The 18,180-nt window shown below is 36.9% G+C and overlaps 2 protein-coding genes across 5 annotated transcripts in view; one reads left to right on the top strand and one right to left on the bottom strand.

The window, feature by feature from the left end:
* KCNIP4 (potassium voltage-gated channel interacting protein 4) overlaps nucleotides 1-15,387 on the top strand; it is a 133,024-nt gene extending 117,637 nt beyond the window's left edge. The window contains exons 4-8 of the mRNA XM_008054353.2: nucleotides 821-891; nucleotides 7,764-7,871; nucleotides 10,622-10,726; nucleotides 11,355-11,417; nucleotides 13,914-15,387. Coding sequence (XP_008052544.1) covers nucleotides 821-891; nucleotides 7,764-7,871; nucleotides 10,622-10,726; nucleotides 11,355-11,417; nucleotides 13,914-13,961 — 395 coding nt within the window. The 3' untranslated portion in view covers nucleotides 13,962-15,387. The remainder of the gene's footprint in view (nucleotides 1-820; nucleotides 892-7,763; nucleotides 7,872-10,621; nucleotides 10,727-11,354; nucleotides 11,418-13,913) is intronic.
* Nucleotides 15,388-16,088: 701 nt separating this feature from the next.
* PACRGL (parkin coregulated like) overlaps nucleotides 16,089-18,180 on the bottom strand; it is a 20,384-nt gene continuing 18,292 nt past the window's right edge. For all 4 annotated transcript variants that reach the window (XM_021710557.1, XM_008054354.2, XM_021710558.1 and 1 more), the window contains exon 9: nucleotides 16,089-16,862. In XM_021710557.1, coding sequence (XP_021566232.1) covers nucleotides 16,806-16,862 — 57 coding nt within the window. In that variant the 3' untranslated portion in view covers nucleotides 16,089-16,805. The remainder of the gene's footprint in view (nucleotides 16,863-18,180) is intronic.

Here is an 18,180-nt window from a genome sequence, read left to right as displayed (position 1 = left end):
GAGGGGGGGGGGAATAAAACTACTAGAAGCAGACTAAGAGGAAATGTTGGATTTCAGAAGATATCAGCCTGAAGCAATTGAGGGCAGATCCACACCCGTCCACCAATTCCCAAAGTGATGAATCTCACGTGGTACACAGAGTAGGGGCTCCCTACTGCATGCCACTGGGAACCTTTAAAACCACCCAATGCCCTTCCAACTTGGCCACGGAAAGTTCCCAAGTCACCACTGACCTCAGTCCATCAGCTAACTTTCCTGTCTGTACCTATCCTGGGTCTCAGAGTTTCTGACTGAGTTCTTGTCCCAGATCAACTGCTTATTGAATATGTGACTTTGGGCACATGTCTCAACCTCTCTGAGTCCCAGTATCCTTATGTGGGTTGTAATAATGATGAAAGTACTAAAAATGACAGAACCACTAATAATAGCAACTCATTGTCTCACTGGTAGTATTTTTTCTTTTTTATTTCTGGGGATTATCTCTACCAAATACCAAGCAAGTTCCAGAGGAGACTCGCTAAATACTCACACACTTTTGAGACCATTTCTTATCCCAGTGTTGGTATCATTACTCAAGACTCTCATGTCCCACCAGAAACTCACAGAGAATGTTTGTCACCATGGCCTCTGTGATAACTCATTCCTTTGATTCCCAAATTCCGATCCTCTATAGAAAGATGGTGAGCAGCTGGGAAGAAAGCACAGGCCAAAGGAGATGGAGTTAATCTTCCTGAATGAAAAGAGGCTGGGATCTGCTATCCAAGTCTTATGCAGGATCTGGAAATGCGGATTTAACGATGTTTCCTTTTCACCATTTCAGACTCAACAACATATGCACATTTTCTGTTCAATGCATTTGATACGGACCACAATGGAGCTGTGAGTTTCGAGGTAAGCCCTAGATTATTTTCATATCATTTGACTTTGGACATGCTGAAAGAGATTTTAGTCTTCTTAGTGGGAAAACTTGAGTTTGGCGATTTCATCATTTTTGGACAGGGGAACAAAGCCCAAGAATGTTTCCCTTTACTCATGGAATTGCTGAGAAGCTGCCCTTATCTTTCAAAAGAAGTACAAATGACAACCCACACTTAGTTTATTTTCTAGTGTTTTATATCTGTTTGTACAAGGAAAGTCCATTTCCTTGACTGTATGTGAATATTAAGGCAAATGACTTAAACATTCACTGGCACCTACCCTGGGCCAGCCACTGTGCAGGCCCCATGGCACAAGGCCCAGTAAAGTGAGGCAGGCAGGCAAGAAATTAAATATATAGAAAAATACTATAGTCACCAGCCTGACAATTTTACAAAAAAATTATCTTCTTAAATTATGAACTTTAAGTGATCTATACAGGAAGCATGCAATTTTGTTCATGAAATACTTTATATTAGCTTGTAGTAAAATGAAATGTCATGGATATTCACATCACTGATATAGATAAAGATATAGATAGATGTAATTCATATGACTCATATGGGATATAACAGATCACAAATGACGATATATTCAATTCTAAATGTTAAGAGAGAAAACGAAATAGTAACTCTGATCAGTTGTGAGTACTTGTGTCCTTCATTTTTGTTGGAAAAACTATAAAAATATATATAACTCATCTATTGCTTATATTCTGAATGGCTATGCTTTGTCTCTGGGGAGTAGAATTATACATATTATTGCTTTGTAATTTCAGTTTCTGTCTTTAATTAAGATATATATACACACACTATATATGTACATCCACTTATATGGAAATGAAGTATATACAGTTAGTATATAGACACTCTACATATATACAAATATGTATATAAATGGAAATGGGGTAATTTGGGAGACACATCTTTGGGGAGTGTGGAAGGATGTGTCTTACACATGGTCAGAAATTTCAGCAAGGGCCATGACAAAGGAAAGCAGAGGCTGGAATAGGACAGGCAAGGAAAGGATACTGGTGTGACAGGGGTGTAGCAGAGAAGCCTGCCCAACGAAAGTATGATCCAGGTCTGAAGGACAAGCAGGAGCTGCTCAAGAGAATGAGGCTTGGAATGGGATAGGATAGGAGGTAGCAGGGAGAGAGGCAGATGCCAGGCAGGGTACATCAGGCTCTGGGAACCAAGACAAGGCATATGCAAATCATTGAGAAGACAATAAAAGTCTGAGCCAAGATTTTTGTAGGGAAGGAGGCAGAGGCCAGATCCTGACAAGTCTTTGGCAGGATGCTAAGGAGGTTGGACCACCTTGATGGAGATGAGGAGTCTGTGAGAGTCTTCAGCAGGGACATTGATTTATCAGTGCTATTTTCCTGGAAACACAGACGACAATTAGCCAGAGTGGATGAAAGCCTGAACTGCAGTAAAAGTATTGGAGAAGAGGTGGGAAACAAATTCAAAAGATACTAAAATGAAATTTGTAGAATTGTATTTCCACAAATCCCTCATGTTTAAGAAAATAAACATTGATATGCGCTTGAGCAGCTATCTAGATACAAGGGCTTTGTGGAGTCAGGATGAAAAAAGAAAGGTGCAGACTTCTGACTGGTCACTCAGGCAGTGGCCCCAGGAGCAAGATGACCAGGCACTACTAAAGGCCTCCTCACATATATAGTATACTCTGTACTCATGCAGACTAAGTGCCACTAATGCAAAGAGTCTGGGCCAGGAACCTCAAATGTTCATCTCACATATCTTAACCACTGAAGAGAAAAAAATCGAAACTGACAGAGATTGAGGGGAAGGTGTAAACAAAGCCAATACGGGACAGGCAGGTTTATCCTGGGTATGGAAGCAGGTGGTACCAGTCTCCTGCAGCATTTCTGTTGCTGGTGACAGCTTAGAACACCCATGATCCTATCTTAGCTCACACTTTGATAATATTGTCTTTTTGCTTGCTGCACTTTACTAACAAAATTAATTCCAGCACAGCCTTAATTTAGCTATAATATAGAAGTCAAGGTTTTAATTCACCTAATGAAAACTTTTTTTTTTTTTGAGTTGGAGTCTCACTCTGTCGCCCAGACTGCAGTGCAGTGGCCGCTGCCGGCCACCGCAGCCTCTACCTGCCGGGCTCCGGCATCCTTCCGCCTCAGCCTTCCGAGTAGCTGGAATTACAAGCATGCGCTACCATGCCTGGCTAATTTTTGATTTATTAGAGGTGAGGTCTCGCTGCCCAGGCGGGTCTCGAACCCGCGGGCTCAGGCAATCCATTCACCTCAGCCTCCCAAAGGCGCGGGATTACAGGCTGAGCCACCGAGCCCGGCTATGAAAACTTTTATATCTAGTTTTCAGAGGATGAGTCAGGCAAAAACTATTAGTGATTTCATTATTTGAAATTACTTATGTATCAGAAATATACCACCAATTTCCTACGGCACATTATATCCAATTTTACATGTAAATTTAACCTGGTGTTAATGATATGGAACCATGAATAACATTGCTTTTATAATATTTATGTAAAATATCAGTAATTGTGATGAACATTGATTATAATTTACAAAATTAGCTGTAATGGTTATATAAGATATTCTTGTTGGTAAAATGCCTTTCCTTTAAAAGGCAAACTAATGGCTAAAGTAATAAAGGTTGAATCAAAATCAAATTTAAAAGTAGGCTATTGCAGTTATTTTTCTAAATTGATTAGCTACCTGTAAAGTTTCTGAAAACAGAGATTGTTAGGGAATGAACATATTTTAAGTAGCAATAGCATACTGGAGGTACAATAGGGAGACTCCCAATTCTGTGATAAGGGCGAAATGGAAGGTTTCCACTTAATTTGCTTAAACCTGAAGGCCAAAATGAATAAGATAAGAGGAGCACTGGCTCTAGATATGACTCCATCTAATCTCTATTTTGCCACCCAGTGACTCTGAGACCTTGAGCTGTGTATTTAACCCTGTAGGATTTAGTGTTCATATCTGCAAAACATCAGCAACCAAAGCTACTTCTTAGGACAACATAAGGCTGCAATGTCAGTAAAGAGCTTGACTCAGTGCCTGACATCAAATATGTGCTTAATATTTATTAGATATTAACTACAGCAGTTATTGGGGGATTTTTTCTTACAAAGTCAATTAATAATAACATCGATCATCTCATTACACATAACACAACTACCTGCAAGCATATCATTCTAAGCCATAGTGGTCTTTTATTGGCAGGTAGGGGATCAGGAGGACTAAAGTCCCTGACATAGTGACCAGCACTGAGGCACTCAGTGAAAGTTTGGAAGATGAAAAAAGTTTGCAATTGAGTTAGTCCACGTTATTATGAAGACAAATCTCTATGCCTTTTTTCTCATTTTGCGTTGATAATAAGAGAATGGAAACCAGAATTCTGTTCAGACTTCCCTCCCCCCCCCACCTCCTGTCATATTTGCTTGTAAGGAAACAGGTATAACCAACCTTCATGGATAAAAGTAAGATAGTTGTGCCAAGTACTCTCTGAGAGTTGTTGCTTTAGGCTTGCCACTTCTTGCTTAAGAGATTCCAACTACCACTCAGAAAATCATGGAGCAAAAATGTTATAGGCCACATTGAACTTTTTTTATTTTTGCACAAAATAGTAATTCCTATCTTGAAATAACTGTTTACTTATATTATCCTGCAAGGTAAAGAGAGAGGGCTGTTCAAGTCCATATCTTTTTTTTTTTAATTTTAATTTTTTTTAATGCTGGTCTGTTTCGTTTGGTAGTGAGACTAACTCAGTGACTACTATTCTAGGCCAAAGATTATTCAATGGGATTCCTGGAAGCAGTATAGACATACGCTCTGAAATTGTTAGACATGTAAATTCTTGAGCTTCACCTAGGCCTACTGAATGTTAAGTTTTGAGAGCTAATACTCTAAGCATGTTTTCAAATACCTTGTATCCAGCTCTTTTTCCAATTACCTTCTATTTTGTGACTTGAAGAAACAGATGAGGTTCACATTGATAGTCATTAAACTCATCTAGCCTTTCAAAAGCGTTCAGCAATCTTCTTCTCATAAGGCCCTAATGCTCTGCAATGACTGTTTTACACCTTCTTAAAAAGCCAAAGCTTAGCCGGGCTCGGTGGCTCAGCCTGGAATCCCACGCCTTTGGGAGGCTGAGGTGAGTGGATTGCCTGAGCCCGCGGGTTCGAGACCTGCCTGGGCAGCGAGACTTCATCTCTACAGTAAATCAAAAAATCAACTGGGCGTGGTAGCGCATACCTGTAATTCCAGCTACTGGGAAGGCTGAGGTAGAAGGATGGCCGGAGCCCAGCGGGTCAAGGCTGAGGTGGCCGGGAGCGGCCACTGCACTCCAGTCTGGGCGACAGAGTGAGACTCCAACTCAAAAAAAAAAAAAAAAAAAGAAAGCCAAAGCTTTTAAAGCTACACAACTTTATAGCTGTGCAAGATGTGTATATTCAAGTCAAGCTCATGCTTGACTTGAAAGTGTGTATATATATGTGTATATGTATACACAACTTGCCAGGAGATGGCAGGAAAATATTTCAAAGAAGGTCCACCTTCCTCTAAGGTACAAAAGTCACAAATCATCTTATTGTCTACTAGCAGAGCTTCCTCCTCTGTCCTCAAAGCTCCAATTTTTACCTTTCCGCCAGGTTCTTCACTAGCAAGCAGCTGACATCGACTAGTGCTATCAGAAAAAATTCACTCATCTTCCCTGCTTTAAATCAGCTACTGGTATCTACACCACGTTCTCCTTCTTTCTCCTGTATCAATTACCTTCACAGGTTGGCCCAGCATGCTAGATCCTTTTCCAGAGCACCCATCCTTTTCTTACTCTTTCTCTTTTTAGATTATTCCTTTATCATTAAAAATCACTCTTCACTCCTTCTGCTCCACTGGAACTTTCCCCATCACCCAGCAGTGACCTCTTGCTTACCCAATGAACACCGTTCTGTCCTATTTTGTTTCTTTCTTAAAATTGATTTGACTATTCAGGACCCCTTGCAATATGAATTTGACTTTTTCCCTCAATCTCTGCAAGAAAGGTTAAGGTTCATTGGTGATCAATTTGTGTAAGTGGAATGGTTTTCATGATAAAAGTCAGCATCATGCTAAAGGATTATAAAAAATATTCTTATTAAGCTCAGGAACAAAACATATTAATATGTGTCAATATATTATGTTAATACTTTAATATTAGCATATTAATGACATTATTATGTTATTATTTTTATTATAGAACATTGTTCTAGAGGTATTAGATCACACAATTCGAAAAAAGAATGTAAACATATAAAAATCAGAAACAGAGATAAAAGTAACTCCATTTGAGCTATTATGATTGCATTAAAAAAAAAAAACTAACACTATGGTAACACTCAGTAAATTGACAGAGTATAAAATTATTATACAAAAATTAATAGTTTTCCATATGCAAACAAAACTAATTTAGTATATGTAATAAAATGAAAGATCTCATTTATAACAGCAGCAGAAAGATGAAAACACCTAGAAGTAAATATGAGAAGAAATATAAAAGGAAAATTTGATTAAATAAACTGTGATGCATTCATACTACAATGCAATGGTGGAAAATACTGGAATTATTTCCCTGAATTATGGTTAAATGAAAAAAAATAAGTACAGAACAGTTGTTATACTATTATTTGTGTAAAGGAAAGAGGAACATATATACATTAGTATATTTTATACTTGTCTATGCACAAAAATTCCTTGAGAGTAAATACCAGCTGCTAATGCCAATTATTCCTGGGGAAACAAAAGGTGACTGGGTCCAGGAAGGGAAAAAAGGTTTTTTTTTACCAGACATCTTACACAATTTTTAAATTCTACAATTAAGAAATCAGAACAGAAAAACAGCTATAAAATGACAGAATGTGGAAAAGGAGAGACAGAATGCAAATTTACCCAGAAGACCACTTTTGGATTTCCCTTCCACATTCATTCCTACCTAAAACTAGACTGTGAATTCAGCACATCATAATGTTAACCCTCCTCTGCATAACAGCAAATATATATGTATTTGATTAAGTCAGTGTGCCTGGTCTGCAATCAAACCAGCTTAACCAGGACTTAAGCTGAGGGTTCTATTTACTTAACAAACATTTACCTAGCTGTTGCCCTTACTAGGGCTTGCTGGGGATTGTTATATGCAGGCTAACTTCTTTAATCCTCATCAGATCTTTAAAAGGCAGATAGTATTGTTAGTTCCATTTTACAGATATAAAAAATTGAGACAAAAGGATGAATTACCTGAGGAGACAATGCTATTAGCGATATAGCTGAAATTTGGATCCAATCTGGCTTTTAACTCCATGCTCTTACCCACTGCCCACATGTGAATTCTAACTGAATTTGCAATTAAAGACTACATTTAGTTAGCTGCATTTCTTGTTAACAAATATTTTTCATTGAAAGTGTGTTATGCGTGTTACTTGTATTTTAAATAAGCAATGTTATTCAATTATTTTCAGTAAATTGTGTGCACTTGCAGTGGAAAACCAATACCACTTACACTCTAGTGTCTTGCTGTTTGGGTGTCCATCCTGATGCAATTTCCAGTACCGCAGCTGATCTAACTCACAGTTTCCAGTTCAAAGATGAGAATGCAAGGCTAAGGAATGGTTTATGCCTGCAAAAAGCTCTGAGAATCAGATGACTAAGAACACATTAATCATTTTGCTAAAGAAATAATTCAAAATTCAGAGGGTTGTAACCCCTGCTTCCATAATTTTAGAGATAATATTATTAGTTCGTGTTTTACTTTCATAGAAATGTCATGTCAAATTGTACCTTCATTTTTATTTCTTTTTAGGATTTCATCAAAGGTCTTTCTATTTTGCTTCGGGGGACAGTACAAGAAAAACTCAACTGGGCATTTAATTTGTATGACATAAATAAAGATGGCTATATCACTAAAGAGGTAAGAAATGCTTCACCAATACAGTTACCATTTAGACCATTTTTATTTTTTAACTGTAAAATATTAGACAAATGGCTGGGAATGGTGGCTCATGCCTATAATCCCAGCACTTTTGGAGGCCAAGGTGGGAGGAATGCTTGAGCCCAGGATTTTGAGACTAACATAAACAACATAGCAATACTTTATCTCTACAAACATCAAAAATAAAGAAAATTAGCTAGACATGGTAGCATACACTAGCAGTCCTAGGTACTTGGGAGGCTGAGGCAGAAAAATCCCGAGTCCAAGAATTTGTGCCTGTGGTAAGCCATGATCATGCCACTGCTTTCCAGTCTAGGCAACAGAGTAAGACCTATGCTAAAAAATGTATATACATTTTAAGAGATGTTATCTATGTATTACTTCTCAAAATTGAATTAAATTACGATAGCAATGTGTAGTATGATGTTCATTCAACTGTGCTTCTGCCATTTTCTTTGATTGTCCTACCTGTCGCATGGTACTCTAGCATTTATTTGATCAATACCACCTTTTGAATGAATGTCATACTTAAAATGTGTGTACACTTTTTGGCACCCCCTATAATTCTGTTTTATTTATTTATATATTATATATTATACACACACACACACACACACACACATATATAATACAATTGTAATTATTAAGTTGAAAATAGTTTTCTCAAGAAACCCAAAATATTTTATGTGGTGGTGGTGGAAAGATGTATTCTAATAAAAACTTTACAGTGAACAGAATTAGTTTATGTGAATCTCCAAAGTAAATATATAATGCATAAGGATCACACCCTTGTTTCCTACTGGCATCTTAATAAATACTGTAAAGGGAATAAAGACTGTGATTGGAGTAAGATGGAAAGAAAAATGTATCCAAACTATGTTTGAATATTTGGCCTGAAACCTGTATTATCCCCTTATATTGTGATTCACAAAGAAATGCAATTTTGCAATCATATGGATTGTGGATGACCTGATGCAATAGTTGGGTCTCCACATACACTCCGAGGCAGACTATCCAAGAAAGAGAAGGCTCACAGACCAAATTAAGATACTCATATCACATTCTTAATTAAACTAATTAAGGAGACTGTGAGAAGCAAAGGGAAAGAGACAAGCTAATCACACTTAGGATAAGGTACAGGTGGAGGTGAAAGACCACACTCCCTAAATGCTGGGCGTGTTCAGTTTTCCTATGTCCTATCTTTCTCTCTGCCTCGCTAGCCTTCCCAAGAGTTGAGTTTTAAGCAAGAGGCCCCACAGACAAAAGGTGCTTGGGACTAGCGGCCAATGACAAGAACTTGCTCTACTGGAGAGACACAGAGACAAGTGTGTTTGGTCACAGGTTATACCTTGACAAGCAGTCATGAGTTTTTTTGGTGTTTCCTGAACAGAAAACACATTCAGCCAGAATGGGTGTCATCAATAGGTGCCAAATTTAGACCTCATGAGTACTAAGTCTTCCTTCATGTATATGGAGTTTATGTGTATACTGAATAGTTAGTGCTTTTTGTATATTTTTTATACCATGAATATTTATTACCCAGGTGCTTCAGGAATACTAGGTATCTTTTGATCCTCCAATTCCTCTCTACATCTTTCTATGTCTAATACATCTCATGAACTCTGCCTATGTCTAAGAAACATCTTGTTACTTGTCTGTACTCAAAAATATCTTTAAAATTTTCAACTGCTTTACAAGCTACTTTATCATTTGTAATAGAATTGAATACTCTTAAAAGTAATCATATATTAGATCTGTATTATCAACCTAATCCAGAGACTTTTGATGTGAAGCAAACATGAACAATCAATATGAATGTCTAAGGTCTAAGTAATTATATATGTAATATATATTATGTAATATATATGTATATATATTACCCTCATAAAAATGAGGATGACAAGGCAAAAACTAGATTTTGTTTCAGTGAAAAAAATTTGTTTAAAAAAAGAAGCCGGGCTCGGTGGCTCAGCCGAGGCTGAGGTGAATGGATTGCCTTAGTCTGCGGGTTCAAGACCCGCCTGGGCAACCTGGCGAGACCTCATCTCTACAATAAATAAAAAATTAGCTGGGCGTAGTAGCACACGCCTGTAGTTCCAGCTACTTGGAAGGCTGAGGTGGAAAGATCACTGGAGCCCAGCAGGTCAAGGCTGGGTGACAGAGTGAGACTCCAACTCAAAAGAAAAAGAAAAAGAAAAAGAAAGACGAGTCAAAATATTTTAACTAGTCTTCATGTGTGAACTTTTCCATTGAGACCATAATAGGAAAAAAAAGCAACAAAAATCCTAAAGAGCTTTGAGAATTATCAATTAGTTTCAGTAATTCTAAATGGACTTTATTTCATTCTCAATGGTATGAAGTATGTTTGATTCTCAATAAATGGAAATTGATAATCAATCCCATAAGACATATTGTAACTCAATATAAAACAGATAATTTGTGTAAAGTCTATGGAAATCCAAACATTAAAACAGAATATTCCCTTCCTGACCATGTTAGATATATGGAAATTTACTTCACTTTGAAACCAATATCAGAGTTGATTCTTATACTGTGTTTCTGCTGCTTTTAAGGCAGACAGCTGTTTGTTGGCTTTCTCTTAGTCCCCTAATGAAGAATCTAAGAAAAACAATTTAAAGTTGAGTATGAAAAAAAATCTGTCAAAGCCTCTTAGACTGACTTCTTCATACATCGTGTGCAACCTCACATGAGTGCCTATTACTTTTCAGGAAATGCTTGACATCATGAAAGCAATATACGACATGATGGGTAAATGCACATATCCTGTCCTCAAAGAAGATGCTCCCAGACAACATGTGGAAACATTTTTCCAGGTAGGAATGAAAATAGAAGTAAGGGAGGGAGTGAAATTAAGAGCTAATTTCCTTATGTTTGTAAACACCATGATAATTCAAAAGAATGCAAAGGAAAATAATTTTCATTGAGACAAAACAATCAAACCATCCTACTAGTTTAATAATTTGGTTTTAGATTTATCCGAGCACTGATAACTACACTTACTGAACATTCACTAAATCCTAGTTAGAACACTAAGAAATTCTCATGTTTCACAAGGTTTTTTAAGTTTGTTTTTGGCTTTCGTAAAAACCCTATATGTTTATAAATCCTCATTAGCCCCATTTTACAGATAAGAAAACCCAGACTCTGAAAGTTGAAAACTAAGGTTCAGCAAATTGCCTGAGATCTAGAAGGCAGGATTTTTCCTAGAATAGAGTGACTCTAAGTTTGCACCATATTATATTGAAAATGTAGCAGCCTAAAAAGGATATGGCAATATAATTCTTATCTCCAAGAAACTGCTGGTTCCTACGTGAGACAGTTCCTTCCCATAAAACAAACATCTGGGCTTTCTTTTCATTAGCTTCAGCTCATTCAGTTCAGGTGTGAGGGTACCAAAGGGTAAGTCTGGATGAAATTTTGTGTTCTTTTCTTCCTGAACAGAAAATGGACAAAAATAAAGATGGGGTCGTTACCATAGATGAGTTCATCGAAAGTTGCCAAAAAGTAAGTAATAAAAGTAAAAGAACTATTCCCTTTGCTTTCATAACAGCAAGACTGAGAATTGCCCCACTAGCCACAATGAATCGAGCAAGCCATAAAGGTCATCCACCTAAGCTTACCACTTCAACAATAAGCAAGATATGCCTACCACTAAGAAAACAAGCGCCAGTTATACAATCAATCAATATTAGAGAGTGCCACTCTGAGGCAGGCCCTGTGAGAAGCCTTGGAAATGCATTAAGGGCACAAGTATTGTTTTTTGTTCCCCAAATCCTTTAGAGAGTATTCATCATTGAGGATAAAACCTATATAGGAAATTTGAATTACTCTTTTCCTGGACAAGCATATAACTTGTCTGTTATCTACTGTATCTCCATAATTAGAATTTCTGTATGGGAAGGTATGCATCACAGGCCAAGCTTATATTTGATTTCTAGAAGAAATATTGATTTAGTGTATGTAGACAAGAAATTACTTTTTGTTGGCCAGCACGGTGGCGGTGACTCAGCCTGTCATCCCAGCAATTTGGGAGGCTGAGGCGAGAGGATTGCCTGAGCCCGTGGGTTCGAGACCAGCCCAGGCAACTCGGCAAGACCTCGTCTCTACAATAATCAAAAATGTAGCCAGGCATAGTCGTGATGCCTGTAGTTCCAGCTGCTTGGAAGGCTGAGGCAGAAGGAACACCTGAGCCCAGCAGGTCGATGCTGGGGTGGCCGTGAGTATGCTACTGCACTCCAGCCTGGGTGACAGAGTAAGACTCCGATTAAGAAAAAAAAGAAATGGCTTTCTGTTGGAAACTGGTTATGGTCTACAGTCACAAAAAATGGAGTGGAAAATGTTCTTAGAAGAGAAATCCAATTACTTGTCATCTGAGAAACCAGTGTTGACTCATCTAGAATTATTTGACTTGATATAGGAGTAAAACCACAAACAAGAATTTTTGTATGTGTGAATTTTTAAAAATTTATTTATTTTTTAAGTACTTTATTATTTTTTTTTTTTAGATTCAAGGGGTACTTATGTTTGTTACAAGGTTTGTTACATAGGTATATTACGTGATATAGGTTTGGGCTTCTAAGTCTATCACCCAGATGGTGGACATGGTGCCCGTCAGGTAGTTTTTCAACACTTAACCCACTCTCTACCCTCCCCGCTTTAGGAGTACCCAGTGTCTGATGTTCCCATCCCTATGTCCCATGTGTATTCAGTGTTTAACTCACACTTATAAGGGAGAATATGTGGTATTCAGTTTTCTGTTTGTATAACAATTTGTTTAGAATAATGGTCTCTACCTAAAATAATCATGAGGACAGAGAAGGTTGCTGGTTTCTCTTTATTTTTGAATTGTTGCTTTTCATCTTTCCTGATTACTGCTTGTTCCTCACCTTGAGTTTCCATGTGGCCTTTGACTACAGTTAACTTGGTAACACTAACTTGCTTAATGGTGATGTTGTTACTTGGTTTCTAGAGGCAGAAGCCATTATTGGTTCAGCCACCATTTACCATTACTATGAAGAGCTTACTAATTGCCATTGACATACACTTGACAAAGTGCTCCAATAATGCCCAGTCTGTTCCCAAAACTCATTTCAGGGGCACATAGCCACTGGGGAATGATTTCTCCCAGTCAATCCTTTTTCTGGAATTGAGAGACTATTCATTTTTGATTTCATCATTATTGTTGTTTTTTGAGTCATAGTCTCACTGCCACCCAGGCAGGATTGCAATGGCACATTCACTGTCACCACAGCTTCAACCTGCTGGACTAAGGTGATCCTTCTACCTCAGCCTTCCTAGTAGCTGGGACTACAGGTGCTCACCATCACACCTGGTTAATTTTTTTTTTTTTTTTGGTATATAATAAAGTGCGGTCTCACCAAGTTGCCCAGGCTGGTCTCAAACCCCTGGTCTCGGGCAATCCTCTCGCCTCTGCTTCCCAAAGAGCTGGGATTACAGGTGTGAGTCACTGCAACCGGCTGACCATTCATTTTTAAAGGCTCCAAAAAGTCATACACATTTAGTCATAGCTAGCAAACATTGGGAGAGAGGTATGATTACTGCAAACATGTTTCTTCTTAATCCACCTCTCTGCTTCTCATGTTCTCACAAAGTGTTGGCTCATAACTCATATACAGTCTCCTTTTAAAAGTGTATAAAAATCTCTGTGATCGACCTGGAATGTCAAAATTCTCATTTTTACTTAATCTCGTTACCTCTCTAGTTTTTTTTCTGGCATTATTTGAAAAATATCGTCTATTAACACCAACCAAGTAAGATTTAAATAAAGTGTTTAATACCTGGAAGACGCACGAAACATAAAATGGGCCCTCTAGTAGTAATAATCTATGTGGAAAATGGGTAGAATGGCATTTGCACTTGCAAACACCCGATGTTTGAGCTTTTGGCACAGGCAGTTGGTGGGATGAGGCAAACTTAGGGGGCAAAGTTGTGTACTTTCCCTTTGCTGATATACTGAATTTTTCTATTTCTCCCTTGCAGGATGAAAACATAATGCGCTCCATGCAGCTCTTTGAAAATGTGATTTAACTTGTGAAATAGATCCTCAATCCAACACACAATGTGAACTATTCTACCACATAAAGTTGGAGCTACCACTTTTAGCATAGATTGCTCAGCTTTACACTGAAGCATATTATGCAAACAAGCTTTGTTTTAATATAAAGCCATCCCCAAAAGATTTGAGTTTCCCAGTTATAAATTTGCATCCTTTTCATGATGTCACTGAGTTCATGGGATGTTCTAACTCATTTCATACTCTGTGAATATTCAAAAGTAATAGAATCTGGCATATAGTTTTACTGATTCTTTAGCCATGGGATTATTGAGGCTTTCCCATATCAGTGATTTTAAAATGTGTTTTTTGCTACTCATTTGTATGTATTCAGTCTTAGGATTTTAAATGGTTTTCTAAAATATTGACATCTGCATTTAATTTCCAGATATTAATTTTCATGTTTGTATGTGTAATTCCATTTATATACTTTAAGTAAACAAAATTACTATGATTAACACATACACACACACACACACACACACACACACACAGTCTCAGTTTCTATAGATTTGCCACTTTCTGTTAGACATTAATTTATCTGGCATTTTAAAGTAACATTTAACAAATTAGTTTATTACCAGATATCAGCATATGCCTAATAAAGCTTATTTTAATAAGCATTTCTTAATTTTCCATAATACATATTATAGCTAAGGCCTATATAATATGTATAATTTTGGATCTGATCAATCTTACAGGCTGTTTTCTACTGTGTTATTAAGTGGAAGTTCGAGAAGGTATGAAACAAAACAAGTATGTTTACAGACATATGCAAAGGTTCAGGATCTGTCCTCCAGTCCACAGTAATGCTTAATAACAAGGACTCCTAACAGCTTCAAAGGCCAATTCAGTTCCTTTCCCTGACTTCCTCACAGCATGTTTTTATTACAAGCCATTCAGGGACAAAGAAACCTTGACTGCCCCCAATGCCTACTAGGGACAAACAACAAGCAGAATTCACTTTAAAGGCACCAGTGATTCCATTGAAAACTACTACCAAGATTTAGTAGAAAATGAATGTAAGTGCTGAACAACTCATCTGGATTATAGTATGATTCGTCATTACTCCAACAATTCAGATTCTTTTTAATGATCTTGAGCAAAAACTATAAGGTTGCCACATACTAAACATCTTCCCTGTTTTGTAGAAATATCACGAAGACCAAGAGGCTACAGTAGGAGGAAATTAGCAACTGTCTTTGCAACAATAAATCAGGTATCTATTCTGGTGTAGAGATAGGATGTTGAAAGCTGCCCTGCTATCACCAGTGTAGAAATTAAGAGTAGTACAATACATGTACACTGAAATTTGCCATCGCGTGTTTGTGTAAACTCAATGTGCACATTTTGTATTTCAAAAAGAAAAAAATAAAAGCAAATAAAATGTTTATAACTCTACTGTCTATGTTATAGGTCTTTATTCTAACAAATTTTGTGATTACTAGATTTAAAACATTACTTTTTTCTCATGGCATTTTCTAGATCGTAGACATCTTTGGGTGGTACTAAATGCAAGGAAGACAAGTAAAAGCAAGGCTGGTTAGCAGGCAGCTGAAATAGCTAGCATGAGGATTTGAAAAGGGTTAGAGACCTGAGAAAAAAGTGTGCTGGGCAAAGAGCCCAGGAATGACAAAAGCTCTGAGGGACGATGGGCATTTCTACATTAAGACTCCTGAGAAATTACTTGTATTCTTCAAAGTACAGCTGTGAGACTATATCTGAAATGAGAACAGCAAAGAGGTCACCTCCAAGTATTTAGGGGATAGAGAGGAAAAAAAAGAGCATTCTCTGATAATTCTGTAGTATAACACTGCTGCTCCCATATACAAGAGTGATCTCTCACCTACATCCCTACCAAAGTGTTAGTCAGCTCTGCATGTGGTACAGCTACTCCAGTCCCTTTGGCCTGTCTTCTTGCCCAAAAGATAGATCTTATTCTTGTTTTCTGTTTCTCTTACTTTATTCCTCTCTCTTGCAGAGTGATCTATAGTCAGCTTTTACTATATCAAAATTCTGAACTATGTCTGTAAATTATGTTTTACAAGCTTTTTTTTTAATTGCTGAACACAAGCAAGCATAACAAAATCACTGAATGCATATGAGTTTAAAATTTTAATTTCAGAATATCTTTATGTATACATCAGTATTTTCAAGCTATGAAACGTAAAAATAACATTTACTTAAATACAATTAATACCTAAAGTTTAGGTAGTTTTAACAAGTTGTAATAAACAACATACTTGTAACAGAATTTACACGGTTAGAAAACATTTCTTAAACTGGAATACTCTGGTAAGAAATTTTTCCAAGCATTCTCCATTATAAAATACATATTTACAAATAATAATAATATATTCACAAACATTTGACCACCGTTTTATATTTCTATAGCCCCAGTAAATATAAAACCCAAGAAATGGCAAAATATCTATAAAAATAAGTGCATGTCTACAAAGTAATAGCAAAAACGGGTGTTATAAATTAAAAGGCACTAGAAAATACAAACACAGCTGATCTTGCAAACTCAGTAATGGTTCTTCACACAAGTGAGAAAAATATGAAAAAGGCCCAGAAAATTGTACTATTAAATAATTTCTTTTAATAGCTTTCCATTATCAACTGTTCTATTTTGTTGATGAATAACTTTTATTATGATTCAATGCAATTGTATATACTCATCTTAACTCAGTAAATAATGAATGGTGGCTGTGATTTACAAAATAATAAAATGAACTGAATAAAGTTCCATGGGTACCCGTGGTCAGTGTTTGATACATGTCATCAGGTAGTAAGATGACTTTTGTTGGCTTTCTTCTTCAACAGCATATGGAGCAATATGTTGGAATTTTAGATTTGATGATGAAAAGGCTTCCCTGTCAACAGAAAAAAATTCACCATCATTAACATCACACAGAGTTCCCTCAGTAGGAATTATATTTTCAAGAATATACCTGAAAGGTGTCCAAAATTCAAAACAAAACAAAAAGGGATGAAAACAAAATGATGGAATAAGAAGTGCTTTTCTTTCTGAGTTAAATAGCTTCTACCAGTCACTTCTTTGTCAAACCTGGGTTAATGACTTCTCTGTGCTTCAGTTCCTTGATCTTTAAAGGCACGTAACAATAAAATCTACCTCTGGGCCAGGCTCAGTGGCTCAGCCTGAGTCCCAGAACTTTGGAAGGCTGAGGCAAGTGGATCGCCTGAGCCCGCAGGTTCAAGATCAGCCAGAGCAACTTGGCGAGACCTCGTCTACAATAAATAAAAAATAAGTCAAGTGTGGTAGCACGCATAGTTCTGGCTACTTGGAAGGCTGAAGCAGAAGGATCGCTGGAGCCCAGCAGGTTGATGCTGGGGTGGCTGTGAGTATGCCACTGCACTCCAGCCTGGGAGACAGAGTGAGACTCCAACTCAAAAAAAAAAAAAAAAATCTTACCTCTGAAAGTTGTGAAAATTAAATAAGTTTAATGTCCAAAAAGTACTCGCAGAGTATCTCTCATGTAATAAGTTCTCACTTACTCAATAAAGGTTGAGGCTTACATAAGGTGCACCTTTTTCCAAGAGAAATGTACATATCACTTAGAAAAAAAATTACACCAATTTAAGGCAGATAGTAAAAAGGTCAGTTCTAAGGAAGGAACACTGTGACTATTTGTAACAGATATTTTTGTTTCCTCAAAATTTGAGTCTTTCCATGACTGTGATACACATAAGCTCTAAGAAATGAAACTGCAATACTGAGGACAACCTTTTCTAGACTTATTTCTAACATTTAAAGAAAGTGAAAGCTATATAAGCTTTTAAATTCTTAGAATAGAAAGAACATTCATTAATTTCATAAAGGGTTACAAGGTACCAAAAGCAAACACAATAATATTTGAGCTAAGAGAAAGTCTTTGATACATAATTGCAACAGAAAATTTTCTACTGAAATCACATTAATTATTATTAAAATATTATATAGGACATAGAAGGGAATAAGAAGAGTCAAAAGAAAAGAAACAATACTTAATTAATAGCCCTTGTAACTACCAAAATCGTTCTTTAAATTCTGTATTAGCAACACTTAAAACTGGTAAGATTGGCAAAAAAAAAAAAAAAAGAGAAGAGAATTCACTATTTCTGAGATCTTGGATTGGTTGACTATACCTCTGTATTGCCCTTCTAAATCTTTTTTTTTTTTTTTTTTTTTTG

The sequence above is a fragment of the Carlito syrichta genome, unplaced genomic scaffold, assembly GCF_000164805.1.
Source record: "Carlito syrichta isolate Samal-C Ts95f unplaced genomic scaffold, Tarsius_syrichta-2.0.1 Scaffold289796, whole genome shotgun sequence".
Taxonomy (NCBI): Eukaryota; Metazoa; Chordata; class Mammalia; order Primates; family Tarsiidae; genus Carlito; species Carlito syrichta.
This window is presented reverse-complemented; position numbering and strand designations above follow the sequence as displayed.